This window comes from Nipponia nippon, unplaced genomic scaffold (genome assembly GCF_047370975.1).
Source record: "Nipponia nippon isolate SJK-2023a ecotype South Korea unplaced genomic scaffold, ASM4737097v1 scaffold_2, whole genome shotgun sequence".
NCBI classification, from domain to species: Eukaryota; Metazoa; Chordata; class Aves; order Pelecaniformes; family Threskiornithidae; genus Nipponia; species Nipponia nippon.
Genome location: NW_028262336.1, coordinates 39158219 through 39171882, shown reverse-complemented (window position 1 = coordinate 39171882; position 13664 = coordinate 39158219). Strand labels below are relative to the sequence as shown.

The 13664-nt window shown below is 38.5% G+C and overlaps 1 protein-coding gene across 2 annotated transcripts in view; it reads left to right on the top strand.

The window, feature by feature from the left end:
* Positions 1–13286, top strand: part of PRRG1 (proline rich and Gla domain 1) — a 35480-nt gene extending 22194 nt beyond the window's left edge. For both annotated transcript variants that reach the window (XM_087758983.1, XM_087758982.1), the window contains 2 exons: positions 1331–1491; positions 9141–13286. In XM_087758983.1, coding sequence (XP_087615109.1) covers positions 1331–1491; positions 9141–9665 — 686 coding nt within the window. In that variant the 3' untranslated portion in view covers positions 9666–13286. The remainder of the gene's footprint in view (positions 1–1330; positions 1492–9140) is intronic.
* Positions 13287–13664: the final 378 nt, after the last annotated feature.

Here is a 13664-nt window from a genome sequence, read left to right as displayed (position 1 = left end):
ATGAAATTAAAGTAGATCAGCCTAATTATGGTAGTAGCCTCATTGCTGAAAAATGCCACCCCATCTATCTTAGGAGAAAGCAAAAGTATAGTGACCATCTTTGTAGACTTGCTGCCATCCTTTTTTAAAGGTCAAAATCAGATGATTAAGAAAAAAAAAAAACACAGCAAACTGATTAATATAAAATTATAGATAAATCATTGCTTAAACCAGTCAGTCTCTGTCCTTCAGCAGACAGTGAGAGTTTGTTTTCGTAGCATGTTGGCAGTCCCAGACTAGGTGTAGATGAACCAATGCAGAAATGATTGCATAGGTCATGAAAGTGGTATGGATGTATTAGTGTGGCAGCACATTGAATAATTAGCCCCTCTTGCGGGCAGCGAGAGCCCAAGAACAGTGTTGCACTGGCATGATGTTCTTGCCTTCTGACCTGAAATACATGGAGAATTTCTGCATCATTCACTGTGGATGTACCTCCTGGGCAATTCAGTCTGCTCGATTTTGGAGTGTTCCAGTTGCTGCATGTGACTGGAAAAATCATTTGGTCAGGGAGTTTGAGGGAAAGCTGGAACATCAGAACAAAAGAGCTTGCTTCCAGCTCTCTTCTTTGAACAGAAAACCAAGGAAAGCAAATAAAGAATACCTGTGTCAGAATGTTGGTTGCCTTTTGGGGTTGTTTTATTTGATTCATCAAATAAGGTGAGGTTTTGTGTATGATTCAAGAAAATAAAGATGCTACTTCTCTCCACACCCCCAAAAAGGTCACTATTTCAGGGCTGACATTTCTGGAGTGAAGGGAGCAAGTCTGCTTCAAAGTTGCTTAAGAAAACTTACAGACTTAAACTTTGATAAATGCAGCTGTTCTGGTGTGTATGACTATGGGTAATATTCATAAATATTTATACCAAAACTTAAGAGCGTTCTGGCTGTGATGCCCTCAGGCAGTTGCAAATATCTTTTGGGATGTTCACAAGCAGGATTTGTTTGTTCTGTGTCATCTTAGTTTAAGAAGTCACTTGAGCTGAGCATGTGCCTGTCTCTTCTGAGCAATCCTTAGGCACCGGCTTCAGTCTTGTTTAAGCATACATGACTGATGCTGTATTGAGGTCCATCACATTTATGACATTATAGCAATAACTACTGAAATTGTAAGCCCAGCTACTTACAGTAGTGAATAAAACTAGGAAAGGCCTTGTATCATATTAAATAAAGGGGAGGACTTTGAAAAAGCTCTTTATTTCTCGAAAGCTCATTTTCTTTCAGCAGTTTTAGCATGAGGTTTTGGATATCTATTTTAGAAGTGACCTTTGTTGTCTCTCCTCTTATTCAGTGTTCTTAACAGAGGACAAAGCCAATTCTGTGTTAAAAAGATACCCGAGAGCCAACACGTTTTTGGAAGAATTAAAGCAAGGTGACATAGAACATGAATGCAGAGAAGAAATCTGTAGCTATGAAGAAGCAAGAGAAGCATTTGAAAATGAGGAAAAAACGGTATGTTTTGGTGTGTATTTAAAGATGGGTGGGGTGTATTGACAATAAATTTTTGGATGTGCTGAATGCTTGTGTGTTTTCCAACATTACATTAGATTTGTTTTTCTTTTTGGCCTGTTGCTTTAAGCAAATAAGTGAAGATGGATAGACTGCACAGCAATAACTTTTGAATCCTTCATCCCAATTAAACTGAATTTGAAGGGGGTGGAAGTCTCAAAGATAATTATGCTCTTAAGTGTTGTGAAAGTCGGCAGCTGGGAAGAAAAGGAATATGAATTAATACCCCCACTTGAGAAAGGGTGGGCAAAACTGTCATCTGTTTGGCAGCACTATTTACCCAAATAGCCTGTGTCCTGATTCTCCTACCATCACACACTTAAGTCTGACCTGGATATCACAAATGCAGTTGTCTGGCTTGGAAGAAATGATGGGATTGGAGCTGTTGTGGGGAATATATAGATGCAGAAGGCACAAGTCTTCACTTATCTCACTCCTTGTGGAATAACTTGTTCATAGAACATGTTGACATGAAATGAGTGAGCAACTCATAAAGCTTTCCATTTAAAATACACTTCTGAATCTCAGGTGCTGGTGTAGCTGGCCACAGTGTTCGGTGCCCAGACTATTAATAGCCTAAAAATAAGGAAAGACTAGTGGCCTTCTTCAGGCTAAAATCTGCAAGCCCTCAGAGAGTATTGTTAAGCAGCAGTGATCTAAACATGGAAAGAACAATAATTTCAGTGCTACAGTGTGTTATGCAAGGGCAGTGATACATTAACTTGATGGGAACAAAGCAGATACTGCCCACACAGAATAGTTGCATAAGTCTATTGGCTTCCTAGTTAAAAGAAGCTTGTGGGCTAATGGCTCTGTCAGCAATAGCTGCACATCATACCCAACATATCTTATATTGCTTCCCAACAAATAAAAACAGCACACAGGTTTTCGATGGTGGCATCTGACCTATTTAATGCAACACAGTCAAGAATTTTAATTTTTTTTTAATGCAAGACAGACATGGATGAAATTAGGGGCTGAATTTGAGGATAAATATAAAGTGAAAAACAGGTGTTAGAAAATGTGACTCAGAAAACTTATCTTCAAAAAAGGCTTCTATCCCTTGTGTGTTTTTGCACAGGGAAATTGTACTTGCAAGGCCAATGGGTTAATGGCCGAAGTGGCACAGGGAGCATTGCAGATATCCAGAATTTACATAGGTGATGCATTCCACTCTTCACTGGCCGAGCTCCACATCAAAAAATAGTGATGTTATTGTAAAGGCATACTGAACTTTTAAGTTCTTCGCATCTTTTTGTTGGAGGTCATACCTGGGGAGATGGATAAGGCTGGAATGAGAACTTTCTGCTTTATCAAAATTAAGTAGTAGGACGTGCGATGTCTCTTCAAAGTTTCTTCTTTCTGAAGCTTTAAAGTGCATGCACACGCATGTTTTTTACCTCCCAATCATGGCTTGGTGTGGCCATTCCTAATGATAACTCATTGTGTAATTAAGAATAATGTTTACAATGACACTACTTGTGTAAAATTCTAACACAGTGTCACTTTTGCTGAAGCAGCACAAGAAATTCAAGTCACTAGAGAAAGCATAGCCTAAACATGTTGCCTCTCACTTCAGCTTCTTTTCCCCCGTTCAGGAACATTTTGTGTTTTGGCAGATAGCATTTCCCTTGCAGAGGTATTTGGGAAGTAGTGAAGTAGAAATAGTTACATTTCCACTCTTGCTACAACCTTTGTGTCACAGGGGAGAAGGAACTTCCAATAAGGTCCTGACCCTTTATCCATGTCTACTACTCTATCCTTTTTGCCTAGCTGCTTTCTTCTGTTGTTGGTAGTTTGCTAATGAGCCAGGCTCTGCTAATGTGCAGTCACGCCTGACCAGCCTCATTTACTTAGGCTTTATTTAGTCCATTGTCCCCCAGCGGTATCCATCCTTACAGCCACTTAGTAAGACTTAACTTCTGTGTCCCAGGGGAAGGCAATGGATGCAATAGACTAGGATCATGATACAGTATGTTCGGAATAGGAAAGATGTAATGAATTCACAGTATAAATAGACTGGAATTCAAATAGGATCTGTAGCTTATTTATCTCATGGTAACTTTGTTCTGTGTAATCTCTCTCTTTGTATTTCTTATCTTGTCCACTTGGTTCTTCGTTTTTCTGCAGTCTTTTGGGAAGGTGTGCAACATTGGGATTTGTAATATTAAAATAATACCAAGCAGTTCCCTTGAGTTATTTTTGATGCATGAGTTTTCCTTGGAAGTTAGCATTGTGTATGTTCAGTGTACATGCATAGCTGTCATGAAAATATTGAATGCCTTTAATATTGTGTGGGCTTGGGGATTTTGATAGGTTCAGAATTATTATTTAAAATGATAAAGTTAATTATAAAGGTAATAATGTTATGTTAGTAAGGCTAGAGCCAACAGGGAAGAATTTGCAGGACTTCCTGGATAAAATAGAGTATGAAATTCAGTGCTGACAAATGTAATGCCTGTGGGGGGAAAGGGATCATTCATTATGTATATGATTGGCTCTGAACTGAACTCGGGAACAAGATCTGAATTTGAATCTATGAAGGCTTGAATTTAATGCTCAGCAGTCAAACAAAACCAAAACAAAATAAAAACATGAGTGCTAAGAATCTGAAGAAAGGAATAGGGATCAAAATGGAGAACATATAATTATGTCATTGCACACCTGCATCTTGAATGTGCCATGTACAGCTCTGATCTCCCTGAAAAAGCAAATTAGTAGCTGAGGAAGGACCAGAGAACCAGAGTGAGAGTTGACCAAAGATATGAAAAGACTTCTGTAACAACAATAGATTGGAAAAGAGTTAAATCAGGGAATACGTGATGAGGTCTGTGAGGAGCATGAAGATTGAACTGAGGTCAGTCACTTGCCATCCTTCTGACAGGAGAGCTAAGAAGCCCTCAAGGAAACTAGAAGGTGCAGGTTCAAAGCAAGTAGAAGTGTCTCTTCTCACCACAGATAATAGAGCTGTGGACTGCCTTGCTGCAGGACGTCTTGGATCCTAAAACCTTATACAGGTTCAGAGAACAACGATATAAATGAATGGAAGATAACTCAATCTGAGACCATTGAATAAAAGAGGTCAGCTTTGGCTAATGGAAATTCTTGAAGTACAAATATGTGGAAGCTGGGAGAGTATCGCTGCCTGCTTATGTTTGAACTCTTCTTTTGCCAGTCTCTGATGACTGTTGTCAGAGAGAAGGTAAAGCTGTTTATTTGTAGTACTTGTAGCCTACAGGCAGCACTGTATGCAGTCACTGGTCAGTTGTCAAAGGTGGCTGGGAGACTCAAAGATTTGTTCAAAGGTTACTGTGCAAAGTATCTGGGTGTGATTGAAGCACTGATATTAATTTTATATCCATTAACTTTTTTTTTTAATTATACTGCATGAAGATTTTAAAAGCTGGAAGTCGCAGATCTTTATTTGTGTTTGAAATTTCCCACAAATTTTAAGTATTACAGAAATTGCAAGGTTCTCTGTATAGCTCTATTCTAGCAAAACAAACAAACTACTAAAAAGCTTAGCAAGCAACTCGAAACTTGTCAGCACCAGATCTAAAATGATGTGATCAAGTAAGACTTCTAGCATCGGTCTGTGTCTAATTACGGATGCTGGATAAATACCCAGAAGAGAAGAGGTGAATCTTTTCCTCCCACCTGAAATTGAGGGCAGACTAGAAGAAAACAGTGTAGCAGGTACGCTCGCTTCCCATTATTGCTTTGTTCGTATCCTCTACCTACTGAATACCAAGCAGTGTTCTGACTGGCATATTATTAGTCCACCTTTAAAACAAGTCAGACAATTGACCAAGAATCATTTGAGGCTGACAGTGCTGCCAAATGCAGTAAAGGCCTCAGCTGAAATTCTCAGCAGGGTATGAGTCTCTTAACTTTCATGTGGATCCTTTGTTTGATTCAGTGTTCAGATCCAGTTGACTGATGCTGACTCTGTTCTGAGAAGTATTAGAAATAAAAGGGAAACAAAATTCTGGCAAATTGGCTGTAACTGTGTGGGATGCCCTGGAGAATTCCTTTTGATTATTTCAAACTGGATTTGCCAAAGCAGTAAGGGATGTTCAGAAAAGTAGTTCTTGGCGGGAATATATGTTAGATGTTTTCTAAGTCTTTTCCATTGCAGTTATCTGATTCTGTAGCCTGCTTAACTTAGTTTTTCAGCCTTTTAAGTCATATACGCCTGGTATTCCCAGCTGTACAGCACTTGAGGATAAATGATTACTGGAGTGTCCTTTTCATAAATCACGAGTTAATGATTTTGTCAAGTAGAAAGAAAGTCCTTTTTGTTATTGGTTTAATACCAGCAACTAGGGAAGGGATGTTTGTGCTGTGAGTTTTCCAACTTTTAAATTACTCTTTAACTTTCTGTATGAGCTCTACAGCTGCTTCCTACGTTTTCAGTATTTCCCCCTCTTGTTTTTTCTTTAATAGCAGTTTGTGCAAATCCTCACACTGTGCAAATTCGTCCAAGTTCTCCATGGTTTTGTTGGGCATGATTTGACTTTGACCAGATGGCTTGTGCTCCTCTTGTGCCTTCCCTTTACAGTGCAGCGTAGCTGTGGGATGACGGAGCAGAGGGGGAGCTGCTTGGCAGCTGCGCGGCTCCAACCTGAAGTATTAGTTACCTGCGGTTCCTGTCAGTTCTGTCAGTCTGGAGCTAACAGTCTTTGTGCTTCTCTCTCAGATTGGGCTTGCAAAAATGCAAACTGGAAACCTCGGGTTTAGTACACTAGTAAGTTTTTCGCTGGTGGTTTTTTTGTGTGTTTATTTTTTTTGGTTTTGTTTGGTTTTTTTTCCCCGAAGAAGAAGATTTAAAGAAAGCTTTTTTTTAAATGACTGAACAAGTGTTTCTTTCTTAGTATTTTTCACCACTGTGCAGAATTTTATTCCTCTGTCTCTGTAAGATAGCCTTAGATGTGAAGCACTGTATTTTTTAGGGGGGGGGGGTTGGGTGTCTAAACTGTCTTGGAATTTCCTTTGCCTTGCATGCAAATGAAAGTGGACACTAAACTACTTTCATCCTTAAGGCAGTTTAACTCTTACCTTAAGCTCTTTATGCACCTGTCTGGTCACACCATCAACTTGAACATCCCCCATAGCCACACACCCTATTCTGAACTAATTGCCTGCCACTCTGAGAAAACAGCTTGTCTGGTGCTTTGTCATGTTGCAGAGTAACAAGGAGAGATGCTGGTATTTCAGCTTTCTGAAGAAGGTACACAGACGTTTTCTCCAGCAGATAGAGCTGAGCTAGAAATACACGGAAACAGTACTAAAATACCAGTCACGACTTATTACCCTTGCATCGGATAGGGTGCGTTTCCTCCACAGTCTGCAACACAAACTATATTGCTAAGGGAAAAGTGTGATTTCTTCTTTTTCATCAAAACAACCTTTCTCCTCCACTGAGTCTTTAAAATGACACATCATCGCACAGTATTTTTGATGACTTTCAGTAAATCTTTGAAATTTTGGCCTCAAAACCAAACATTGTACCAGTTTATTCCTTTGCTGCCACTGAGGCAGCAGAACAGTGAAGTGGGAAACTTGGTTCCAGTAACAGTCAATAGCAGTTAATAATCCTAATGAATCTTCTGCTTTTTCAGTCGAGAATATATTTATTATTTATTCCACTAAAGAATCTAGCTAGTTGTATTCAAACCAGATGGAAAGGTAACAGGTAACAGATCTTCTTAATTGCCTGGTGATCTGGTGGGGAAAGGTGAGGTCATTGGTTTTGTTGGTTTTTATCATGCAGAGATCCCAAAAGTCCTCAGTTGTGCAGCTAATTTCATTTTTTAATATTAGTTTCCCCCCTCAAATATGTTTTTCTAAAGTCAGCACAGTTGATCTGGGGTTCACTGTGGAACAATGCATCAAGAAAGGCCATTGCAGAATAGTATCTAGAGAGGTTAGTCCATCTTCCAAGACTTCCTTACTTCGTTTGAAGTCAATGCTACCTGACTTAGCTTAGATGATTTGGACCTAGGTTCACATCAAAGAGGGGCACTGTGATGACCTGCTTGTGATGTCAAGCCTTGGAATTCGGGGAAAAACACCTTAATTCCTACAGCAATCCAGAATCGGATTTATTGGGGGGGGAGGTTGAGCTTGCACTGAATATAGGGATAAGAACAACTGAATTTATCTTTAAAAAAAAAAAAATCTATATGATAGCCAGTTGTTTCATGCACATAGCCTTGCTCCTAACCTTAGTGAATTAGTGAATCCAGAAGCATTGTGAGCCTGTGTTTTGCCCATGGTGTCCTGGTCCTGGCTGTGCAAAGGGCAAGTTTAGCCTCCACACTAGAGGGGCCGTGCTGCTTCTGGACCTGAGCTGCCTCTGAGATCAGTTTGGTGGCATTATCTGTTTAATGCTGATCATGTGGCAGCAGTCCTGAACTAAAAGAAATTGACGGATCTGATTTTTCTGTGCACAAAGTCAGTCAGTCTGCAAGCTGAATACATCATGTACTAATAACTGAGCAATGACAATGTCAGTTTTACCCGATGAGTGTGTTACAAATACTTGCATGTGAGATGTGTGCTATTATTTAAAATAGATACTGGCATGAATATGAGTGGGTCAGGTCTCTGCATTTTTAAAGGAAACTAAAGAGTTCAGAGTTTCTGGCATGGATTTGTTTGGGGTTTTTAATTATTTTTTTCTGAAATTATACATGGCTATAAAACACAGTGGAAGTGTTTCTTAGTAGGAGAGCTCTTATATTACAGGTGAGAATGACTACTTTTTTGAGGCAAGATATGCTTTTCTTTGTACTAGTTTTTCATAGCATTCATAGCATGCAGAGAAAATTGGATGGTGATATGATCTCTGTGCTCCTTTTTGTGCATTTAATACAGGAAAGAGTACTTTCAAGTACTGGTGTCCCCCTTCATCTTTGTTTTTCCTTGTTCGTTTTCACTTTTCACTTTTTGTTCCATTTATCTGTAGATACGTTGTCAAAATTTCTAGAATATAACAAGCTGTGTAATATTCTCATAGTGCTGAAGCTATTTTTAGCTATAAACAGAGGATCTGAATCAACTCAACATAAGCTGACAAGAATTGCTTTATGAGCCAGAGGGTGGAGGAAGTCTAAAGGATGAGATGACAGTACAACATAGTTGTGCTTTGCCAAAATGGGCTGTCATTCCGAAACAGTATTTCCCTGTCAAACTGTATTAGTATATTATTACAATTTTAACAAACAAAAAACCTAACTTTTACTTTGAATGGTGCTGAAAACTTTTGATCCATCAGATGGCTGATGTGCATGCCGATGAGATTTCTTACCTATGCCTGTCTGTGCTGCAGGTTTGTCAATATTAAGTGCAGATAGAGGAATCTTGAAAGCAGTGAGGAGTTGGTCTAAAAAAACAAAACCCTTTTGTATCACTAACCACATCAGAAGAAAATTTGAAAGTTTATTGGGTGTGCTTATTCATATCTGTTCTTATTTTAATCATCAGAACTTGAAATGCCTTTTTTTTCCTAATTGATTTAAAACAGCTTGATTACAGTGTATTTTTTAATTGTCTTATAGTTTCTGACTTATCCTGTCTTGCTTTTCTAGAAGGAGTTCTGGAAAGTCTACAAAAATGGACTTCAGGGAGAAAGTAACACAGGACATACCTGGTATTCATTTTACCTTGCATTTCCATTAATCATTGGCCTTTTTGTTATCCTCATTGTCATTTTTGTCATATGGAGATGCCTGTTTAAAAAGAAAATGCGTAGACAGTCGGTGTACATGCATAGGGGAGCCCACGAAGCGATGGGTGATGGTGCTGTGGCTGACGGCAGAGGTCCACTTCCGCCACCTCTCAGCATTGTTCATTCCCCACAGGAGGAAATGTATGAAGTCAGTGGGCTCTCTCCAGGAGGTCTGAGCTATACGGATGGACGGTCAGACTCAATATCCACAAGGCTCTCAAACTGTGACCCTCCTCCTTCATATGAGGAAGCCACTGGTGAAATTAGTATGAGAAGAAGTGAAACTGAACAACATTTAGATCCTCCCCCACAATACGAAGACATTGTGAATTCCAGTTCAGCCAGTGCAACTGCACTATCTCCTGTTGTCACCAGTACTAAGTAAAGCAAGAAGAATGCTATGGACTTTTTAAAAATTACTAATCATTTTGTAGCACTTTATCTTGGCTTATCATGCATTTCTGTAATTTAATGGACTTGTACAATGAAGCTCACTTTTGTTTTAAATTCGCTTGTTCTTTGGGTTCGGGATTTTTTCCGCTATGGCAGGTCTTAAAAGATAAGGAATCTGTATTGAAAGTGTAGTGCAGGTACAAATGTGGTGCTCTGTCATACTTCTCAAAAGTACCTCTGCTTTGAGGGATGTCACTTGTTTTATTCAGAACGCTGTCCACATTCCCCACAAGATTTGTGGAATCCCCCTCCCCTTTCTTACTGCAGACTGTCAGAATTGCCTGAAATAGGGAATCCTTAAGCAGCATTTTAGATAAGTTATTTACACTAAACGGGAGTGATTTTGCAATATTGCGTCTTGTCTGGTTGGTTCCTTTCTCCCACTTGGATTTTTGTTACATGCTGCACCCTATCCTGGGCCCTTAGAAGCCTGAGAGCAGTATGCCTTTGTGTTCAAACCAGTATTTCGTTAAGAGTATGCTGGCATAATAGCAATAATTTCAGAGTCCTAGCAGAAGAGGTGTATTCTAAAGCTTTTGCTATTACAATTCAAAATTCTGTAAATGTTTGGAAGCTAACAATTCAAGATACTAATTAGTGAATTTAATAGTGTACTTTTTTGTCTGCGTTCTGCCTTTCCTGTCTGTTTTTAATTGTGTATTCTAGAGGTGCGAAGTGTGTATATGTCAACTTTAGAACTTGAAAGTTCATGCAACGGTAAATAATTAAATACTGAAATACTCAAGAGTGGATAAAACCCTGATCATAGTCTTCCTACCATAGTCCTCCCTGGGGACCAGGATATTATCCATAAACACATAAACCCAAAGGTATTACTTTCCTTTTTAAAAGGGGAAAAAAAGGGGAAGCATTCAGTGTGTGTGACTTTTTTTTCCCAACTATGAAATAAAAACCCCTTCCTCAAATCCTGATATTCTTTTGCCTTGCATACTTACCTGTGCCATGTGTGCACCTTGTATTGGTAGCTGTGGAAATCCTTTGCAGAGAATATAGATACCTTTTTTCAACAGCAAATACATTTATCACTTATCCATTCCAACAAAGGTGCTTCTGTTGCAAAAGTTAACAATATGTTATAATGAAATGAAACTACTTACATTTTTCATTGTTTCTACGAACAGTGTAGTGCTTTTATCCGTGACGTGCATTCTTAAAGTGCACTCCGTTCTCAGTGTACACAAGCCTTTTTTTCCACAGCTCTTAGGCTGCAGGTGCCCATCAGAGTAAGAGGTGGTGGGAAGCATGTTAGTCCAGGATGGCTCCAGAAGTTGTGTGGCCAGCCTGGCTCTGCTATCTCCAGTTGTGAGCTGCGGAGCCCACCTGACGTAGGGCAGAACCGTGAGGACCCACCGTGTTGTATTTCTAAGAGCATAACACAGGCATACCCCCAAGCATTAGTCTGGAGTGACTTTTTGAGGCTGAAGAGATGTGGATTTCTGTCAGATTTGACACAAGTTAGTATAGAGGCTTGTACAGAATTTCAACCAGCTGGTTTAGATGCTGATGATAGTCAAGCTGGTGCAAGCTGTAGTGTGGCGATGCTTTTTTCCCAGCTTTAAAAGTTCATTGCTCAGCTTAGTTTGTGAATTTCATTTCAGTTTTCTTTCTTCCCGCACCAAGGTAGTGTGGTGGTAGCTTTAGTATTGCTCTGTGTTCTACTAATCAGTTAGCACCAACTGAAGTTTCCTTAGCCCTGAAGGACTACTGTGTTATGTTGGCTTTCTTACTACAGAAACCTAAACTGCATCTTGTTCCAAAGACCGCAAATGAAATGCCAGTGCCATCCGTTTGAAACTGCTGTTAATGTCCGACATGTGTGCTGGTGCCTACTGTCTCATGGGGGCTTGGCCTGTCTTTTCCCTAAGGAATTTCACAGAAAGCTGCTGAAAAGAAATGTATGGTCATACATGCGTGTGTATATGCAGACTCCTGTAAGAATCTGATATAATATATTGACAAATGAAGTAAGGATTTTATGATTAATTTTATGTTCTCATTTTTGGCAAAGAATAGGTTGCCTAAGTTGTCTACTGGGGATCTTCAGTTGGTAAGGCAAGTTGTATTGGAGTTAATGGACGAACTCCAGGCCAAACTGTTGTCAAAAAGATAACTCTGCTTTATATTTATTATTTAGAATAGATATTGGGCAGATAAGTACAATATGTTTTGGACACTTGTAGTAAGAATTGCCTGGGTCTTGTTTTTTGGACTGTCTGACCTTTTCTTTTGAAGTGGTTTTAGCTCTTGTGTGTCCTGAATTGCCACCTGTAGAAGTTAAAGCTCCTTTTATACTGAGCAACAGTTAATACACTGCTTTAGGCAGACGTTACCAAAACAAAGTGCCTCATCTCAACATGCAGGAACCACCTCAAAAAGAGCTGGTATTTCAATGTCCGTGCCATATTGGCATCTCCTGTGCCTACCAGCACAGCTAGTAGTTTTAGCAGTAACTTTTTCTGTTTGGATATAAGACTTTCCTGTAGGAAATGCATAGAGATCACCCATTTCACATTAGGTCATTCAGCAGCCATCATCATCCCCTGAAATGGGCAGTCTAGTTTAGAGATGAGCTGGCTTTTCTTTTTTTTCTTTTTTCTTTTTTTTTTTTTTTTTAACGACTCTATATTCCGCTACAACTTTTAACGGCTTTATGTTTCTGGCTCCTAAGTTGAATATGTTGCTGTATCCTGTAGATACTTTTATGTGCAATGCAAAAATGATGCTTGTCTTTCCAAAAAAGCCACAACCAAATATCTGAAATCATCTATGAGCTGAATTTATTGGGCTATGCCTTTTCCATGTACATGACTGTGAAAGCCATTGTGGGCTGTAAACTTATGTCTTGGTGAATAAATTTCATAATTAAACAAAACTTGTGTGGGACAGTTATCCAAATGTATTTCCTCTAAGACATGAACAGCTTTCTCCATATTGTAATAATGTCAAATTACAAAATATTTTGTTCTGGTTTGTGAAATGTGGAAAAACAGCTTAGTCTTGTGGCTGGCTTTTCTAACCTGATTGAAAAATAAAATTTCATTTGTATTGGGTTTTTATACAGCTTTTTTTGCAGATCACTTAGTAGTTTTGCCCATCCTGTAATTGCATTGTCATGCAATAAATACTATAAATTTATAGTTGTACCTCTCTAAAGGTTTTGCAAGTCTGAATGCAGTACTGTCTTGACTAATGACAAGAAAAGTCAGGATACTGCCTTTCCCACTCCTGAATATAACACTGAATTTCATCTTGTATTAGGATTGAGATGATTTATCTACTAAAACTAACTTAAATATAAGTGTTGCTGTTTTAAAAAATTATGGAAATTAATTATTTGCTTAGATGATATTTAGCATTAGTGAAGGTTGTTCTGTCTTCACTGGACGTAAATAACCTCTGATTACAGTATTGCATATTTTAAAGGGGTTTGGTTTACATTAAATTATCCTATTTAAACATTTTTGCCTATGTTTATAGAAAATTTTTTGTAACATTTGTTTTTGGATATGCTAAATAAAATTTTTTAAGATGCCTCATGTTTCAAAATATGAATTCTACACAACTGCCGTGAGAATTAACTTTGCGTATTTAAGTGATGCTCTTAATTTCCATTGGTTTATGTTCTTGATCATTTGCAGTGAATCAGTTGTTTTCTTTTGATAATTTAAAATATAAATAGAATTTTGTTTTCAGGTAGACTTGATATTCTTTCAAAATTCAGGCTCATTTTTTAATCAGATTTGTGAACTTGTTTATTTTCCATTTTTAAAAAAAGCATTTGTTGTAGCCATAGCTAAATAACAGTTACAGGCAGAGGGAAAGCAGAAATTATTACAACAAAATGAAACAGTACCCTGTAGCAAAAAATGTTTAAGTCAGGAGACTTAATTTCAAAGTTGGCTTCAGCCAT